This window comes from Agelaius phoeniceus, chromosome 5 (genome assembly GCF_051311805.1).
Source record: "Agelaius phoeniceus isolate bAgePho1 chromosome 5, bAgePho1.hap1, whole genome shotgun sequence".
Lineage (NCBI taxonomy): Eukaryota > Metazoa > Chordata > Aves > Passeriformes > Icteridae > Agelaius > Agelaius phoeniceus.
The window spans coordinates 20,017,341-20,036,402 of NC_135269.1; the positions used below are offsets into that span (position 1 = coordinate 20,017,341).

At 36.2% G+C, this 19,062-nt stretch overlaps 1 protein-coding gene across 7 annotated transcripts in view; it reads left to right on the forward strand.

The window, feature by feature from the left end:
• The window catches only part of WASHC4 (WASH complex subunit 4), a 59,566-nt gene that overhangs the window by 11,377 nt on the left and 29,127 nt on the right, over window positions 1-19,062 (forward strand). For all 7 annotated transcript variants that reach the window (XR_013182331.1, XR_013182333.1, XR_013182332.1 and 4 more), the window contains exons 9-26: window positions 249-352; window positions 1,127-1,247; window positions 2,799-2,922; window positions 3,021-3,148; window positions 3,752-3,912; window positions 6,055-6,181; window positions 7,485-7,610; window positions 8,914-9,021; window positions 10,298-10,444; window positions 10,557-10,636; window positions 11,510-11,615; window positions 12,333-12,449; window positions 13,523-13,691; window positions 13,826-13,980; window positions 15,508-15,582; window positions 16,391-16,495; window positions 17,842-17,976; window positions 18,694-18,802. Coding sequence is in view for 3 of the 7 variants with exons in the window: in XM_077178467.1 (XP_077034582.1) it covers window positions 249-352; window positions 1,127-1,247; window positions 2,799-2,922; window positions 3,021-3,148; window positions 3,752-3,912; window positions 6,055-6,181; window positions 7,485-7,610; window positions 8,914-9,021; window positions 10,298-10,444; window positions 10,557-10,636; window positions 11,510-11,615; window positions 12,333-12,449; window positions 13,523-13,691; window positions 13,826-13,980; window positions 15,508-15,582; window positions 16,391-16,495; window positions 17,842-17,976; window positions 18,694-18,802 (2,197 nt within the window). In the remaining 4 variants the exon portion in view is untranslated. The remainder of the gene's footprint in view (window positions 1-248; window positions 353-1,126; window positions 1,248-2,798; window positions 2,923-3,020; window positions 3,149-3,751; window positions 3,913-6,054; window positions 6,182-7,484; window positions 7,611-8,913; window positions 9,022-10,297; window positions 10,445-10,556; window positions 10,637-11,509; window positions 11,616-12,332; window positions 12,450-13,522; window positions 13,692-13,825; window positions 13,981-15,507; window positions 15,583-16,390; window positions 16,496-17,841; window positions 17,977-18,693; window positions 18,803-19,062) is intronic.

The window sequence follows — 19,062 nt, forward strand, 5'->3', positions numbered from 1 at the left end:
GGGTCTTCAGTGTCAAGATAGATCAAGGAATTTAATTTGTGTACAGACATCCCTTTAATATTTCTTGTGTCACTACAAGTCAAATCTTTAAGCTGCTAAACCACAATTTCTCCTCTAACTGTCTAGCTGATATCTTGTTGGCTGAAAATGTATTGAAAGGAACTGAAATTTTATGTGCCTCATATGACTGCAGTAAACTTTCTAATAATTACAGTCCTTTTCTTTCTTCTTTTTCCCTTCACAAACAGGCAATGTATGAGCATCTAGGAGAGTTGCTCACAATCTTGATAACTCTGGATGAAATAATTGACAATCATGCCACACTGAAAGATCACTGGACCATGTATAAGAGGTGTGTCTCTGATGTGTAAAATACTCCCACAAATTAAGACATAAAAGCATATGCATCTGTCTGTGTTCCAAGAAAGTGTGGGGACATGGATTTTGGTAGACTCTCCAGAAATTTCAGTGAAGAGCAGGGCTAAGCTACCACAGTGTCCTTCTAAAGGCACCAGTAAATATTTTGTCTGTTTGAGTACAAATGTTGCATTTTCAGTGCAGGGTAGGCATCTTGGCAAATAATGTAATAGTTGGTGGGATTTAAAGAATATTCAGTAAGAAATTTAGTTGTATAAAGAACTGAGCTAAGACTATCCCTGTCCATATTGATCATGGGAATGGATGAGCTTTAAAAAGGGATGGTATCTTAAGTAAAAGCTGAAGAGTCAACAATTATAAAGGTAGCTGAATTAGTGGAATATTAAGTCTATCCTTGAAAACCCAAATAGTTACTCAAATGCAGATTGTTTATACAGTCTTACAGTCTGAGTATATTTTTGGGTTTTTTGGGGTGGTTTTTTTTGTTTGTTTGGTTGATTGGTTACTTTTTTTATTTGTTGGTATGATTTTTGTGTGGCTTTTTGTTTTGGTTTGGTTTGGTTTTTTTTAATTGTTGTTTGGTTGGTTTTTGTTTGTTTTTGGTTTTGGTTTTTTTTTGGGGGGGGATTGCTGCTAAAGGCAGGAGAGGGGAATTAAAATGTCTTATCAGAGTAGTGCAGGATATGATAAAACTGTGACTATGTTTTAAGTGTGTTGCATGTGTGTGTTCCACATCTACCCCTTACAGGCTGCTAAAATCTGTCCATCACAACCCTTCTAAGTTTGGGATTCAAGAAGATAAACTAAAGCCATTTGAAAAACTGCTGTTAAAACTGGAATGCCAGTTACTTGATGGAATGATATTTCAGGTAATGAACTTCATATTCCCCTGTATGATAGAGGAAGCTTACATGAAAGCATGACTCTTTTCAGAATGGTTGGTTTGTTTGTTTGTATTTTGGTTTTGTTCCAGTCACAGTGATGTGTGAATTTGGCTCTTGCATCTGTGCCTGGGAGAAAAAAGGATCTTACAACAGAGCCTTTCTTGCACTTCTCTTGTGCTTGAACTGTGCCAAGCTTTGAATGATGGCAGTAAATGCTGACTGTTTTGCTGAACTAGAGAAACACAGACAGCTTGGCATTAGGACTGTGTATTATCAGAATTCTGCTTTGTCCGCATAATAGTGAGCAGGTTTACATAGCACAGGTCTTTATTTTAGCTGCAAATTAATTAGTTTCCTCAATAATCTTTAAAATTTAAAATATGTTGAGTGTGACCTGTCATTCCTTGTGTACAAGACAGGTTGCTGTCATTAGAGACCACTGTGGTGGGACATATCCCTGGATCATTCAGCGGCACTAGTGGATGAGAAGGATTTCGTTACATTTTCTGTGTAGTGAAATTAAACTTTATTCAATTCATACAAGAAGCCATTTCTTTAGAAAAGTGTATATTACAGACATTGAAATGGGATGTTGTGGCATAGTGGGCAGATGATAATGTTGTTGAACCTGTTCAAAGCAGAGTTCAGTTGCTTGGGTCATGCCATTACATCTTAAATGGCATTAGGAAAAAATTGTTTGTTCTTTAAAAGCCTTCAAAAGGAAATTGTAGGTAAATAATTAAGCATAGTTTGGCTTATTCTTTCAGAGGACAATGCTACCAGCTATCCACTTTTCATGTTATGTTTCCCTAATGCTGTATAAGTACAAAGACTTAATTATAGGTTTGAGACATGAATAGGATTTGAGTGGAATTTATTCAGGAAGTTTCCTCTCCTGTCCTGCAAATGCCTCTTCCTAACAATAATTCATTAAAAATATTAGATGCAGTTCTAATAAAGACTTTTCTAGTCTCTTTGTAAATTATGCAATGTGTCTCTATTTTTTGACTGTCATGAGGTTTTGGGAGCTTTTTTAAACTGCCAGCAGTAGTGTGTGGTTTTATGCTGCAAGGTCATGAGCCACCTCCTATAAGCGACTTGTATGATAATATTGATTAAAGGACAGTTAGTAACAGGTTATAATGTGATAATAAAAATATGCAACTAGTTTCTTAGCACTAGCTCATCAAATGGCTTCTTTAAAAATGCTCCTTAAAGGAAATGGGAAAATAAATAAAATGGGGTTTGGAATGTCAAGTGTAAGAGTGTTTTAATATTTTCTGGTTTTATACTTAAAAATGTAAGCCTAGTTAAGAATATGTATGTCATAATTCAGAATATGTAGAATTTCAGAATATGTCATAGAATTCAGAATATGTCATAATTCAGAATATGTAATATGTAAAAGGCCTACTTTAGGTCAGTCTTAAATCAGTGTGCTCTTCCAGTATTCTCTTGAAAACCAGTACTCTATCAAGGTCCAAAACTCATGGCATTATCTTGATATATTGATATTTTCCCCTCCCTTTTTTTCAGGCCTGTATAGAGCAACAATTTGATTCTTTAAATGGTGGCGTGACTGTGTCAAAGAACAGCACATTTGCTGAAGAATTTGCTCATATTCTTCGTACATCTTTCTCAAATGTCGAAGCCAAACTTGGTAAGGCAAGCTCATGCTTTTCCAGACAGCTTCACTGTTTCTCAAATTGTTTATATTGTTTGTGTGGGAGTAAAATTCACAAGGGTGTATTTTTTCAGGTGAACCTTCAGAAATTGACCAGAGAGATAAATATGTGGGCATCTGTGGCCTCTTTGTATTGCATTTTCAGATTTTTCGGACTGTAGACAAGAAATTTTATAAGTCATTGTTGGATGTCTGTAAGAAGGTAAGTGCTTTATTCTTTTCTCTTTCAGTAATGAAGTAGATAATTTCCTGAGTTACATAGTGTAGCGCAGTGTTGGGAAAAGAAAGGACACAAAAAAGTCTGAAAACAGAGTTAAAAATTTTCCACTTTTTATAACACTCCCCTGCTGTTTTCTTTTAAAGATGGTCTAAAATTGGTGCACTCACATAACAGCAAGGTAAAATAAACTTACCATTTCTATTACAATCTTTCTTCTCAAGATTAATATGGCACTGAAGAAAAAAATCTCTTTGAGTTATGATTACTCTGGTGCTGAATAAATGCTTTGGGTTTTGACTGTGACTAGAAACGTTTGTTTTGGAAGACCTCTAAGTGCAAAGTTGAGTGGGATGTTTTCATATTGGATGGTATGAAGAAATTATTAAATTCTCTAATATTGTTTAGAATCACTGAGAGTGGTTATAATTTTGCCCATGGTGTCCTTAGTGAACATCTAGGAAAACTTTTTTAATATCAATGCAATACTCTGTAGAAAACAGTTACACAGAAATAAACTGAACTGTGTTAATTGTGTTTATTGCTACTTGGTAGTATTTCCCCCTCCTTTTTTTTTTTTCTTCCCAGGTACCAGCCATTACATTAACAGCTAACATTATCTGGTTTGCTGACAATTTTCTGATTCAGAAGATTCCAGCTGCTGCCAAACTACTGGACAAGAAAAGTATTCATACAGTTAAAACACAAAGGGAGAACTTTCTACAGCAGAGGGCACAGTCACTTACCAAGTATGCATCCTAATACTGCCTAATGATGCTATTTGGCAAATAGTTTTTAAGCATGTGGGCTTTTTCATTCAGTGTAGTAGCATGTTCTGTGGTGTCTGTCAGTGGTGTTAGTCACTTGTTCCACTTCATTGCAGCAGTGTGTGTGTGTTAGGGTTGCTGCAAAAATTTTGGTCAAAATTAAGCTGCTTTTCATGTCATGCTTTCAGAAAAATATGTACTATTACACCAAAATAGCAATGTTCCTAGCAGTTCTAAATATTTGTTTCAGTTACTTCTGTTTCCATATTTTCGAATTACCTTTTGTTTTTTAAACTAGTTTCTAGTAACCTGGGCTGCTTTGTTTTCTATTAGGGCTCTCTGCTTTCTATATGTTTATGGAGGTAAGTTGCTAGTAGGCTGGTAGTGGAGCTTTCCTCTGCTTGGTGATGATACTTTCGTTGCAAGGTTTTCTTTCTTTGTGACTTTTTTATTGTTTGTTTAATGGTCTTTGAAATTATCTATTTTTGAAGAAAGCCTCCCTTGTTTTGTGTTCTGCATGTAGTGTGCAGCTCACTTCATTGTCTTCTAAAATATGCTTAAAGATAAGATGGAATATTTTTAGCTGTTAGTCTTAAGAACAAGTGTCCTGCATAGGAAGATAGCAGGGCTAAGGTTTGTATGTTTGAGAACAAAACAAGAAAGTGGAAACTGGGGTCTGTGTAATGGCAATAAAAACTTAGGTTTTGCATTTTGTCTTCCGATAAATAAGCTGGCAGAACTGAGTTGGAGGTGGAGGAGGGAAGGGGGAAAAAGCAGCTCTGTGCCTGATTCTCTGACAGATTATTTTCAATTCTGCTCTGCTTTCTTTTTCAACCCACTTTTTCCTAGCCCTGATTCTTTCCTGGGCTTTAATTCCTAGGTAGGGCATAATTGCACTGCTGCTTTGCTTCTGGTCTTGGGCAGTGGTACAAGTCTTAAGATTAAGAAGTTCAGAAAAACATCTTGGTATTCATATACATTTCATAGAAACATAGAATCATTTAACTTGGAGAAGGCCTGAAGGATCACCAGTTATACCTCAGCAGTGCCAAGTTCACCACTAAACCATGTCCCCAAGGCCCACATCTGCACATCTTTTAGATACTTCCAGCAATGGTGACCCAACCCCTTCCCTGGACAGCCCCCCTTCCCTGGACAGTTTGGTGAAGAAATTTTCCTAATCTTCAATCTAAACCTCCTCTTGTGCAGTTTTCTCTTGGCCTGTCATTTGTTATTTGGGAGAAGAGACCAGACCCCACCTCACAAAAATCTGCTTTCAGGGAGTTGTAGAGAGCAGTGCGGTCTCCCTGGCTCTCCTTTTTTCCAGGCTGAACACCCTCAGCTCCCTTACAGGCATTATGCTCCTTCCCCAGTTTTGTTGCCTTACTTTTTACACACAATTTTGAGGATATTTTAATAAAATCCAGGTTTTGCATCTGCTGATTTGAATTGTGCAAATAACTTTTTCTTGCTTGTTTACAAATCCTTGCACTGCCTGTGATAATTGGACTGTTCCCTAAATATGAGGACTCTTTTTAAAAGTGTCATTTTTGGTAACAGCATCAATGACCTAAATACTTTTCTGCTACAACTGCTGGAAGAAGTTATATTACAGTGTCACAATTCTCTATTTAACTCTACTTAACCAATTATTAAAACTAGTGGAATTCACACAGATGAACTTCTGTTACTTAAGAACACTTAAGTTGTATTTGTTTGTGTGTGTGTGTGTAAGCAAGAAAAATTCAAACTGGGGTGAAAAAAAGTAGCACCAGTGTTGGACTTTTCTGTCTAGTGTTTAAAAGCATTTTCTAACAGTTTTATGTAGCCTTTTAATTTAAGGAAATGTGGTATATGCACTGCTAACAGGGCCATGTGTTCTCTTGAAAAGTAGATGATTTTTGACTCATTGTATAGACATAATTGGCATACTAACTAGTCCTTACCTGCTGAGAATTTAAATGTAAATGAGTATAGGGTTCTGATACTTTAGGGAAGGTGAGTTATTTTGGGGACTGAAGGTTTAAAATATTTCCCTTGCAAGGGAAAGGTTTGGAAAGAAATAAGAAAATCTTCATAATCTTCTTACTTGAAGTGAGCAACATTCTCTGTTTCCTTCCCCAGAGATATGCAGTCATATTATGTTTTTGTGAGCTCGTGGATGACAAAAATGGAATCTATCTTGTCCAAGGAGCAGCGCACAACAAAGTTTTCTGAAGATCTTTCTAACCGCTGCAATGTCTTCATCCAGGTGTGCAATCTTTTAATGTGGTGATGCAGCAAACTGATGTTTTGGTGCAAGTTGTTGAACATAAAAAAAGCCACAGGAGCTCTGTGATCACTGGTGTGTCATTTCATGGTTTTGGAATTCTTATAAAGCTTTTAATGCCCAGTACTCTTCCAAGAAAATCTGTAAAAGGTCTTTTGCTAAAGAATGTGGGGAGAGGGAATCTGACTAAATATTCAGTAGCTAGAATTTTGGATTTTTCTCGACACAGGAAATCAAGAAACTTAATCTTCTCTGTAGTAAAGGTTTTGGGTTTCTTTCCTTTTGAGTCATGAGGTACTTACAGTGGACTGAACCAGTGTCTATTTAGTTTTATCTAGGACAGTACATACTCCCAGTAAAGATTTTGTGTTGTTTCATTGTGCTTTGCCTAGTGATGATACTTTGTAAGAATCTTACTACCTTCCAAGACAGCTGGGGTATTTTTGCCTACAAACAACATGTAATCTTAATTATTTCTTAATTTATTTTTTGCTAGTTTTTATAAGTATCTATCTCTCTGACAGAAAATTGATGAGAATAGGTGTGTGAAAGTGGCATGATCTTGAGTCTCCTTTAGCTAAAGATAGGCATGTACCAGGATCTGTGTTTTTTTTACATTTGAATTAGTTGCAGTGGACTTAAAAATTTGCTCCATACTGAACTGAGTTTGCCACACCACTTACTGTATTTTCCTAGTCCCTTTTTCGTTTTTTTTTTTGTTACTACTTCTTCTTTGAAGTAAGTTTAATAATTGTTTGTCATGTTGTATATAATCAACATTTTAAAGCTTAGCATATATTGATGTAGAAATGATTGGTATCTTTATTGTGGGATGGACATCTCTATTTAGAAAGTGTAAAACTGTCTAAATACTGTCAGTGTATTTGTTCCACAGAATCTGGAAGGTTTAGATTGTTTTTGTGATGTGATATTTCTTAGGGAGATGGAAATTGTTTGATGGATTGGTTTACAATAGACTGAAGCTATTAGATCTTTGAGTCTCTGTGATTATTTGACTCACTAAACTGTGTTTAATTGGAATGGCTTTAGAAGATGTTAATCAGATGATCTAATGAGTCATAGGCAGTTTCATGGTGTCTGCTAATAAAAGGGTCTCATTCAGCTTTGGTATCCCAGGCTTGATTAGTGGACTGGTAGGCTCTCTGTTGTGCAAAGGCAAAGATTAGCTGTCATGTATGAAATGGAACAGAGAGCACTTACTTTACTGACGTGTGGAAAAACTGATTTTTAATTTTTCTTCCCCTTGTATTCATTTTATTTTTAGGGTTTTCTTTATGCATACAGTCTTAGCAACATCATTAAAACAACAATGAATCTTTACATGTCAATGCAAAAACCTATGACCAAAACCTCAGTAAAAGCCTTGTGCAGACTTGTGGAGCTTCTGAAGGTAGGTCACTGGATGAAAATTATTTCTTTCATGTAGGAATTACAGAGAACATTGACCAAATATCCCATATTAAAAAAAAGAAACTGTGATGGGAAGTGTTTTTGCATGCATGACCTCTTGTTTGAGAGTGGTTTGGTTAGAGAATAGATTAGGGAGGCTAGAACTGAGTTGTTTTGTTCGTTTGGTTTTTTCTTTTATTTTTTGGCTTCTAACTGGCTTCCTTAGTTGATGTCACAGAAAGTTTGAGGTTGAAGGGTATCTCTGGAGATCATTGGTCCAGCCTATCCCTTCTCAAGCAGAGACATGTAGTGCCAGTTGTCCAGAACTGTGTCCAGATGACTTTTGAATATCTGCAAAGGTGGAGACTCCACAACCTTTCTGGCCAATCAGACTGTGACAGTGCTTGGTTATCCTCATAGTAAGAAAGTGTTTTCTTATGTTCAGAGGGAAACTCCTATGTTTCAGTTTGTGCTCATTGCCCCTTGTTCTGTCACTGGGCACATCTGACAAGAGCCTGGCTCCATCTTCTTTGCACCCTCCCTCCAGGTATTAATGTACAATGACAAGATCCCCTTCCAAGTCTTTTCTTCTCTGACTGAACAGTCCCAGCTCTCCCAGCCTTTCCTCACCTTTGAGGTGCTCCAGTCTGTTAATTACCTTCATGGCCTTTGGCTCGACTCTCTCCAGTGTGTCCATGTCTCTATTGTACTGAGGAACCCAGAACTGGACCCAGGACTCCAGATGTGGCCTCACCAGTGCTGAACAGGGGGAAGGGTCACCTCCTTCGAGCTGCCAGCAAAGTGTTGTCCAGTGGAGCCAAAGCTACCGTTGGCCTTCTTTGGGACAAGGGCACATTGCTGCCTTGCACTCCACCTGCTGTTCACAAGGACCCCTCAGGTTCTTTCCTTCCAAGCTGCTTTCCAGTTGGGTGATTCCTGGTATATACTCATGTATGGGAGATTGTTCCTCCCCAGATGTGGCACTTCACATTTCTCCTGGTAGTTTTTCCAAAAAGAAGATACTCTTTTTCATGGTAACTTCAGAAAGCAGTGGTGAACAAAACTGAAAAAAAATCCAAAACCAAAAAACAAAACTTAAATCAGTCCTGAAACTTTTTTATGCTCCTAAATAGTTTTATTTTCTTGGTTTCTAAGGGTTAATTGTAACTGCTAGTAACAGCACATTACAAAATTGAAAGAGTCTGTATTTGCAGTGTGGATGAGTCACACAGCATAAATCCAGATTCCTAAGGCAGCAATTTTGGTAGCTACATGAGCCTAATGTGTTTTGGAATTGACTTCAGGCAATAGAATATATGTTTTACCGAAGAAGCATGGTTGTGGCAGACTCTGTGACGCACATCACTCAGCATCTGCAGTATCAGGCTCTTCTCTCTATCTCTGTGGCCAAGGTATGTAATCAAAGTTCTAATAATCAATCTCCCTAAGTATTTTTAAAACTATTAAGTTTAATTTAAAGTGGTTTTTGTATTTTTTCTACATGTGTAGTGTAATGCTCTATCATAATCCAGAGATATATAAGCTTTCCAGTCATTCCAAGCTTTTTCCTAGAAAACTGTACAGGATAGATGATTACCTGTTTTTTGACTAAAAATGGTTCCCTTCTTCCTCTAAGCTGCTGCATCTCTTGTTATCTTCTTCTTGTGTTCTTTTTAGATTTTGTTTCTTGTGAATTTTCACAAGCTGACCTTTGCTTACATCTTTTCTGATGCACATTGATAAAGCAATCTGTTGCTGGTCTAAGCAAACAGGCTGTTACTTAAATCTTTGTCTTTTTGGCAAAATAGTAGTATGTGATGGTTTACAGGAGCCTACTGTGGGCATAAATTCTCTGTTTCACTGTGGAATAAAATAGTTTCTTTTGCTTGTCAAACCTTGAATTTCAGAATTCAGGACGAAGGGAAAAATGAGACTTTAGTATGCCTTTTCTGATGTATTACTCATTGGTTTTATTCTTTCATCACATTCAGTAGCAGAGTTACAAAGGATGTGTGCTGTTGTTACTGGTGCAGCTATGAAATTTCCTTTTTATTTGACTGTAATCTCAATTTATGTATCTGGCATCTCTATATTTTCTAGGGTAAGCAAAAAAATAGTTGTATCTATAAAAATTTGTATACAGATATATAAATTGAACTGAGGAGTTTCCAAACTTCAAAGTCACTAAGAAAAATTGTATATCTTCAAACACTTCATGTGTGTATATATATATATATATATATATATACACACAAAGTGTTTGAAGATATACAATTTCATAAATGTTTCAAATTATAGCTGTAATTACATTGCAATTATTTTTAAATTAAGAAAAATATGTTAAAACTTTTGCACTGAAGGATATTAAACACTTGTGTGAACAGGTCTTGTTATTTTGACTGCTTATCAGAAAATATGTTAAAAGGGAAATGTTGGTAAATAGAAGGATCCATTAGCATGACTTAACCTATGTTCATGTTGGCTGCATGTATTCCAAGAGTATAGACAGGTAATATCACTGAATTGGCAGAGTAAATGAATTTGGATTCAGTTAACTCTGTTCACAAAACGTATTTGCAGAAATACTCAATTTATGACAAGTCCACAAGCTTTGGGAAGAAGTAGTAAGCTATTGGCTTTAGGCTTAGGTAACTTTTCTCTGAATTTCTGTGTCTTTTTGTCATCAAGAAAAGGGTGATTTCTGATAGGAAGTACAGTGAGCAGCGCCTGGATGTCCTCTCTGCTTTGGTGTTGGCTGAGAACACCCTCAATGGGCCAAGCACAAAACAGAGGCGACTGATTGTTTCCCTTGCACTGAGTGTGGGAACACAGATGGTAAGTGCCATCATTCATTTTTTGGTGGAGCCCTTCATTTTTTTGGTGGAGTGTCTTATGAAAAAGTATCAGCTTGTGATCTCATGTGGGGTTTTTTTCTTCATTTCTACAGAAAACATTTAAAGATGAAGAACTTATTCCCCTTCAGTTAGTTCTGAAAAAACTGGACTTGATCAGTGAACTTACAGAGAGGTAAGCAGGGACAGCAGTATATAGAAGGTAGCCTGGTGTCTTGTGGGAGCTGGATCCTCACTGTGTGAATGGCAAAATCTGGTCTCTGCATGCTGGTGGTGATTTTTGCATGTTTTTTAGACCAGAAATGGACAGAAAGAATTACAGAATTAAGCCAGAAGCTCACTTGTCTTTGCACAAGTCACATTTCACCTGGTTGTTGATTGTTTAGAATTCTGTGACTTTCTTGGATGACTTGGTTTTATGGTAATCTGAAGTGTTCCCCTTAACCCAACCTCAAAGTTTCTGAGTTAGCATCAGTCTGTTTGGGAGATTGGGCTGCTAGTTTACATGTGAACCGTGTTTTACTGCTGCTGTAGTTTCTGTGCACACTCAAGTTACATCATGCTGGCCATTTGTAAGCCAGGTGAATATCTGGGTTCCATGCAGTTTTTAGGGGAGAGACAAACACCTTTAGTGGTTGACTCATGAGATACAACCTGTCTGCATTTATCCCAGGAATTTATCAGGAGAGGACTGTTTCCCCTTTGACTTACAGGAGATATTTATAAAATATGTTTGATCTCTAGGCTATTAATTGCATGTAGTAAGAAAACAGTTATTTAGGAATTTGCTGTAATGTAAGATTTAAGTCTTTCAGAGACTGAGTTAACTTTTTCTCAAAACCAAGTACGTTTTATTTATAAATAGGCTAGTGGAAAAAAAAGTTCTTTAATAAAGAACTTTCTTCTGATGGTCAGTGCATCTGGAACATTAAAGTAATGGTGTAAAACTTAGGCTTGAAATGCACTTGTCTTTAGTTTAAATACACTCACTGTGTTAGAAGAATGGTTTCTTCCAAACCCGTGTCTAACAATTAAACTTTTATTCCAGAGTTCGAGCACAATGTGACTGTTGTTTCTTATACTGGCATCGAGCTGTCTTTCCAATCTATTTAGATGATGTCTATGAAAATGCAGTGGATTCTGCTAGACTACATGTAAGTAATAATGTTACAACTGTTGTGACAGATTCAGATGAATAAATGATAAACCTCAGACTGAAGCTCCTAAAGGAAAAGCTCAAAAAGCAAATCCCTGACTACTACTGAGTCAGACATTTCTTCTCATTCTGGAGGATATAAAAGCAATATTTGTTCTAAATCTATTAGATTTCTTTAAAAAAAATCTCGGGTTGCTCTTGTTAACTCTGTGTCTGTCTCTTTGTTTCTCTCTTCATTCTAATTTGAAATGAACACCAGCTAGACTTGAACATTAAAAGTCTTTGTTCCTCTTTGTGGTTACATATTTCTAAAGCATTTATCACTGTGTTCAAAGGTTCTGTGTTAGATAGTTGTCCTGTAGTTTTTTCCACCCCTCATCTCTTCACCTCATGTTGAAGTAATGTGTGCTTTCTGCAGATGTGAATCAGGCTTTGGCATGATAATCCTGATAAAAATCAAATGTCTGTTCCAGGGTTGTATAGTACTGAAATTAATAAAGTGCAAATAATTTCTGACGAAATAGCTAATAATTAGGATCTTCCAGTCAGTAGCAAATAATACCTCAGATTAAGTACAGAACACTTCAGTAGGGTTTATGAAGTCAGTTTTTAATGAAAATGGGAAGACTAGTGGTTCTGATTTTTGATAGCTTTGAGCACTGTTTGAGGTGCTGGTGATATATCTGTCTGTTAATAATATGTGTTTTTTAATAAGTATATGTTTAGTGCACTACGGGACTGTGTACCTGCTATGATGTATGCAAGACACTTGGAATCTTATGAGGTGCTTCTGGAATGCTATGACAAAGAAATCATGGAAGTGCTCAATGAGGTAATTTTTTGTGGTTGGGAATTAAACACACCACTGTGCTTAAAATATCTATAGCTCAGATTAGCATCTATTGTAGCAAATCTGATATGATCTGTAAAAATAGCACGGAGAACTTTGGTGTGAAGTATTTTAATAAATGGGAAGGTGTTTGGTTTGACTGACAATTTTGGTTATTTAAGACTCATGTTTAATGGGATCTGTGTTGGCTGGGAACATGAAAATACTGCACTCTAAATAATGTAAATTTACAAAACCTCAGTTGTAGATTTGACTGTGCAGACAGAGGAGTGCTTTTTTTCAGATTAGCTTCTGTTTGGATGAATGCCTAAAATAAATGCTACTGTTCTTAGTTTCCATGCATGGCTTTTAGTAGTGAAGGGTCTGCAAATACAGATGCCCTCTTGACTGAATTATTATCTAGAATTATGAAGGAGATTTGACAAAGAAAATGTAAATTTGGATTTCCCAAGTCTTAGTTTTTAACCTTTGAAATATGCTTTTTATTTGACTAGTTCAAGACAAAACATTACATATTATTCAGAAAATCAGACCAAATTTCTTATTGCAAGACTCTTCCTCACTGAATTTGTTCTTACTATTTAGATAGATAGCCCTAAGCTTAGTTCCCCTTAAAATGAGAAGTGAGAATACTTGAGTTGTGTTAAACTCGCATATGGAAGTTTTAAGCATGTAAAAAATGACATTAGGTAGGTAAACCTTTATGTTTTCTGAGCTGGGTAGTTTTTTCTTGCTATTTGTACTAGAACAAGAACACAGGAAAACAATATTTTTATGGTTCCCAAGTATTTATTCACTTTGACTGGTGTGGCCTTTACCAAAGCAAAGCTTTCTTCACTAGTTTAATCAGTCTTACACATATCTGTGGAGAGAAATGTTGATTCTTTTAACAGTCTTACACATATCTGTGGAGAGAAATGTTGATTCTTCTAACAGAGCATTGTAAGTGGATACTGAACATGATTTTTTTTTTGTGTGTGTTATTTGTTGGTGTGTTTGTTTGGTGTTTTGGTGGGTTTTCCTTTTATTTTTGTTTTTTTAACTTTTTTGAATAGCACTTGCTGGACAAATTGTGTAAAGAGATAGAAAAGGACCTGCGCTTATCAGTTCACACTCACCTGAAGTTAGATGACAGAAACCCCTTCAGAGCTGGCATGAAGGACTTGGCTCACTTCTTCTTTCTGAACCCAATACGTTTTTTCAATCGGTTCATTGACATAAAAGGTGAGGAGTTACGCATTTGCTTGGTTCTATTATTTTCATCTCTTACACTTTGGCTTTGTATATCTTTTCACTTCTTTCCACACTTTCCTAACTAAATAGGTAGCATTATTTTAGTTCATCCTTCGTGTTCACAGCTTATGTAACTCATTATTTGGACAAGACCTTCTACAACTTAACAACTGTAGCACTTCACGACTGGGCCACCTACAGCGAGATGAGAAATTTGGCAACCCAGCGCTATGGTTTAAGTATGACTGAAGCTCACCTCCCCAGCCAAACTCTGGAGCAGGTACAGTGCCCACAGGGCAAGCATAGAATTTAAACCACCATTCCACTGTCATAGGACTGAATCACTGAAATGAAAGTATCCAAGAGCAGAGAACTGTTTGGAAAAAGTGACCTTTAATTTCTGGTTGAATTGTGAGGCAGGATCTGTATCTGCCTTTGGAGATCACACTGATATTCATTAATGTTATGTTGGACTTGAATTTTTCATTTTTTTAATATAATGAAATGAATTGAGTATGCAAAGCCAGAGACAGTGTTCTTGAAAATTCAGTGTCAGCAGTTTGGCAAGCTGCCAAGACAACTCTTACAAGTCTGGAATGACCTTTGAGAGGTGGATCATTCTCCCTGGTTTATTGCTAGCTTTTGCTTAGTGATCATCAAGAGAAACTATTTCACAGGCTGGAGATGGAAGACTTTGGGACACCTGTGAATTAGATTCTAGGAGAGTGATTTATAGCCTCCTAAAAGCTGCTAAACATGGTGACATTCAGAATAAAGTTGTGGAGTCATCAAGTTAATGGTGAAGATATTCACTGTTACAGGGTCTACAGATTGCATAGTTCTGGAGACTTTCCTTCTGGAGTTATAATATCTTGGATATTTTTGGCAGTTTGCTTCTCTCTCTCATTTAGGTTAGCACATTGGTGAAGGCTCTTAGAAATACAGCCCCTTTTTTTCTAATGTTCATAATGGCTGTGTCTTCCTAAGTTGAAAGACTGCATAGAACTAAGAACTTCAGCTGTTTTTTTGGCACAGAAGTGCTGTAGATCAGTTTCTGTTTCCAGCCTTGGTTTTCTCTTGGCCATATTTGATAAGCACATTGTTACAAAGAATTAAAGAATTTAACAAATTGGTTTCATAACATTGATTCTGGTATGAACTTTACTTCAAAACAAAGACACCTCACACTTCAAAAACCCCCAGCCTCAAAAGCCTGATGAAATCCCTGGCAGAACTGGAAATAAGGTATATAAATTAAATAGCATCATCTCTAGGCACAATGATAATTAAAGGACTCCTTAGGGGAAATAGTGTAAATAGTTGTAAAATTTATACTGTTAAATAGCAAACTTCAGTATTTTATACAGGTTGGGTCAACAGTACTGATAATTAGCTAGTTGCTTATTTCTCTGTAAACATCTATATGTCTGTAGGAATCTCTAAGGCAAGATTCTATATTTTAGAATGTGAAAACAGATACATCTCAATTTTTTATTTTTTATCGTTTAATTACACCTTGTGGAATAGGCTGGAGAATTCCTTACTTTCAGGGGAAGCTGGAAAAAACCAGGCAGGAGTGCAAATATTAAAACATGGGCTGAGCTGCTTTTTTCTCCTCTAAGTGTTATCTTTCAGACACCAAACAAAAATTGTTAAGAGGTTCTTCATTTTGCAAAGAAAAACACTGCTTTCTAAAATACCTTCAAATGACTGTATAAATAGTATTTCTGCACCTTAGTGGTTAGGTGTGTCAGGAGGTCTTGAGAAGTCTTGTCATAGTAATTCTCAATAAATAATATTGTTTCAGGGTCTGGATGTTTTGGAAATCATGAGAAATATTCATGTTTTTGTATCCCGCTACCTCTACAATTTGAATAATCAGGTAAGGTATATCCCATACTTTTCCTGGCATTTGGCTCCAATTTGAAGGGATTGCAAAATGCAGAGTGTAGTACGTGTAAAGAAAGCCCAGGCTGAACGTGCATAGTGAAAGGCTATAAAATAGTATTGGTGCTCTAGAAAAACATCTTGGGGGATGCTATGGCTTGGTTTTGGAGAATGTTGTGTAGCATATTTTAGAAATGTGTTGCCAGTAGGATCATTGCATGTCAGTTTTCCAGGGAAGCCAGATGACAGCAAGGATAATTGGCTGCTCTATAAGAGCATACTAAGTATGTTATGATTTTTGAGCTTGAAAAATGTGTATCTGAAAATGGGTTATTGGAGAGATGAAGCGGTGAATGACATGGAGAACATGGACAGGGAACAAACCTTTGGGGTTTCTCACAATGTGAGAATGAGGTGCCCATTACAAAAATGAGCAGCTTCCTGAAAGAAAATAAGTACTTTTTTTCATAGTTTATAATTCAGTAGTGGAACTCATTGCTGTGGTATATGTGGGGTCAAAAGTGCAAACAGGTGCCAAAAGAATTTATACCACTTAATGTAGGATATAATCTCAAATATGGGAGTCTTTAGTGCAACATCTGCCTTAGAATTGTTGAATCACTGCTGTGTAGAAATTGGAAGAATTTACTAGATAAAGTTCATTGTATCCATGCTGGATTTTTTTGGTTCTTTCCATAATCACCAGTTATCAGCTGCTCTCAGGATATGGGCTATTTTGATCAATAATTTATCACAGAAGCAGTTTTGAGTACTTAACTTTATTTTCCCTCCCTGCCTCCCAGATCTTCATTGAAAGAACTAGTAATAACAAACACTTGAACACCATCAATATCCGACACATTGCTAACTCAATTCGAACTCATGGAACAGGAATCATGAACACAACAGTGAGTATCTTTTGCACTGCTGCTGTTGGGTTATTTGTTTTTGATTGTGCACAAAAACCTCCTCCTTGCATCTCCTTATAGTTTATTTGGTTATGCAGTTTTAATAATGCAGTAATAATGTTCTGCATGAATTAATAAAACAAAGGAGTTCTTGGACGTGGCACAAATCAATATCACAATGTTTTGAGAGTGTTATTACTTCCAGTTACCTAAATGTTAAGGAAGCAATCTAAAACCACATCAAAGGAGAAATAGATGTTCTGGTTGGACTGTTCTGGACAGTATGGCCTGATTTTCTCCTTATTGACACTTAATAGAGAGATACTTTTGCTGCAGTTAAAGCAAATCTTGAAAAAATGCAATGTTGATTTTTTAAGTTCTTCTTGTAATTGTTATGCTTAAGAAATACCAGCTTTTCAATTTGCAAAATAAAGCTACAGAGCTCTGATCACTTGTTGGAAAAATGAGTTCCTATTACAAAGCTTTTAATGATGTCTGAGGTGTAGGTGGCCATTTTAACCAGCCAAAGGTATTTGCCTCTTTGCAAGGTAAATGCAAAGAGGTGCATTGTGTCTGCTACAGTTGGAATTTATCATTGGGATTCTCAAGTTTGGATACAGTGACAAAGGTGTTTTCAGGTCAGTGCTTTCCAGTCTGCTGCTTAAGTTCTACCTTGTTGCTGTTTCCTTTTTTCTATTCTTCTGGCTCTATCAAATAAAGAAAAAAAAAAAAAAAGAAAATGAATTTGTTGAAATATTGAACCCACTCTCAAGTCATTATTTCAGAAGTGGAAATTACTAAAAGTTTTGATGATTTCTTTCACTTTTCGTCTGAGAGTGGGACAGTCTCAATAAATGCTGCTACACACATTATTTTTGGTGATGCAGATTTACTCACTTGTGATGGTGAGTTGTTTTGGCAGACATGAGAAGTATTGAGATAAGAAAGTACTTTAGAAAACTTTTTGAGGAAGAAAAAAAGTTGTGTCAGAAGGTTATGCAGATTCTACAGACTGAAGAAGTTGATCATATCTGCCTGTTTCCACTTGATCTTTGTATTGTTTCAAAAGGACAGTTACAGGATATTCCAGATAAACTAATGGCTGTGTAGGGCAGGTGATCAACTGAAATACTGACCTTGTTCCTTGGTCCTTTCCTGGAAGAGAGTAGGCCTTCCAGGAGATGTTTATTCATTTTTCCTTATTCTTTTAAAACAGTGAAATTAAAGTAAGTTGAGAACTTGCATTAGAAGTTACTCAGGCATGTGGTGAAAACAGGGTGTTAGATGTCTTTGTTTTACTTTGTTAACTTTCTTGATTTGACATTTTTTTTCTTTTTGCCTTATAGGTAAATTTCACTTACCAGTTCTTGAGGAAAAAGTTTTACATTTTTAGCCAGTTCATGTATGATGAACATATCAAATCCAGACTTATCAAAGACATTAGATTCTTCAGGGAAGTCAAAGATCAAAATGATCACAAGGTATAGTAGTTTTTGAAGGCTTAAGAGTAATTTTCTAAAAAAAGTGTTACTGTCATGTGACCAAACCATTACCCTGCTATTATTCAAATGTGTATTTGACTAAGGGACAGCTTTTCTCCTAGCAAAATGCAGTGTTACCAATGTCTGTATTCAGGAGGGCTTTGTTTCATTCTGTCTGCTATGTAAATCTGGAGTTGGCTAAAATCATTCTCTCAGTGACTTAAGGATGATTTGATGGAGTTGTAGTCTGTTGAAGGTTCTAAACTTTTTGTTCAACTCATGCATTACAGTTTTCAGTTTTGAATAATAAGCTTACTTGAATGGAATCCAAAATGATGATCATGTAGCACTCACTCTAGTATGTCAGGATTTGGGAATGAGGGTCTAATTTTCCATCCTAGAAAACTGTCTTAAAAATGAGAGAGACAATGTATTTCATAAAATAGACTGCTAGCTTCTTTACATGTCCAGTGCTTATTTGTTTTAGGAATACTTTCTTTTTCAAAGTAAAACTATTTAACTTCTCAACTTGCAGAAGTGACTTAGTAAAATGACTCCTGGGAACTAATACAGACAAGCAGGTCTATAATTTATAAAAAAAAAAAAGCTGTAAATGTGATGTAGAACTACATTCCAAATAGAACTTTATTGATGTGATGAAAAGTTTTTTTCTAAGGGTAGGTAATTATTACAAATTATTTTAAATTTTTTTTCTAGTATCCCTTTGAAAGAGCAGATAAATTCAACCGTGGCATCAGAAAACTTGGAATAACTCCAGATGGCCAGAGCTATCTTGACCAGTTCAGACAACTCATAAGTCAAATTGGTATGAAATGCTATCTAACATGTTATAAGTATTATTAAATGGAAGAGATCTTCATCACCTAGTAACTGACCTTTTAGCTGAGGCTAAAGCTAGATTTATTTCCACTCAGATGGAAAGAAGTTGACTTGTATCCCATGCTAAGAACATGCTCTCACCTAATTACACAGAAATGGCCTTTACATGTCTTAATCTAAAATACAGTTATAGCTTGCATAGATTCCTGTTCCCTTTTTAGTTCTTTTCTTTGTTATGGAACTGAC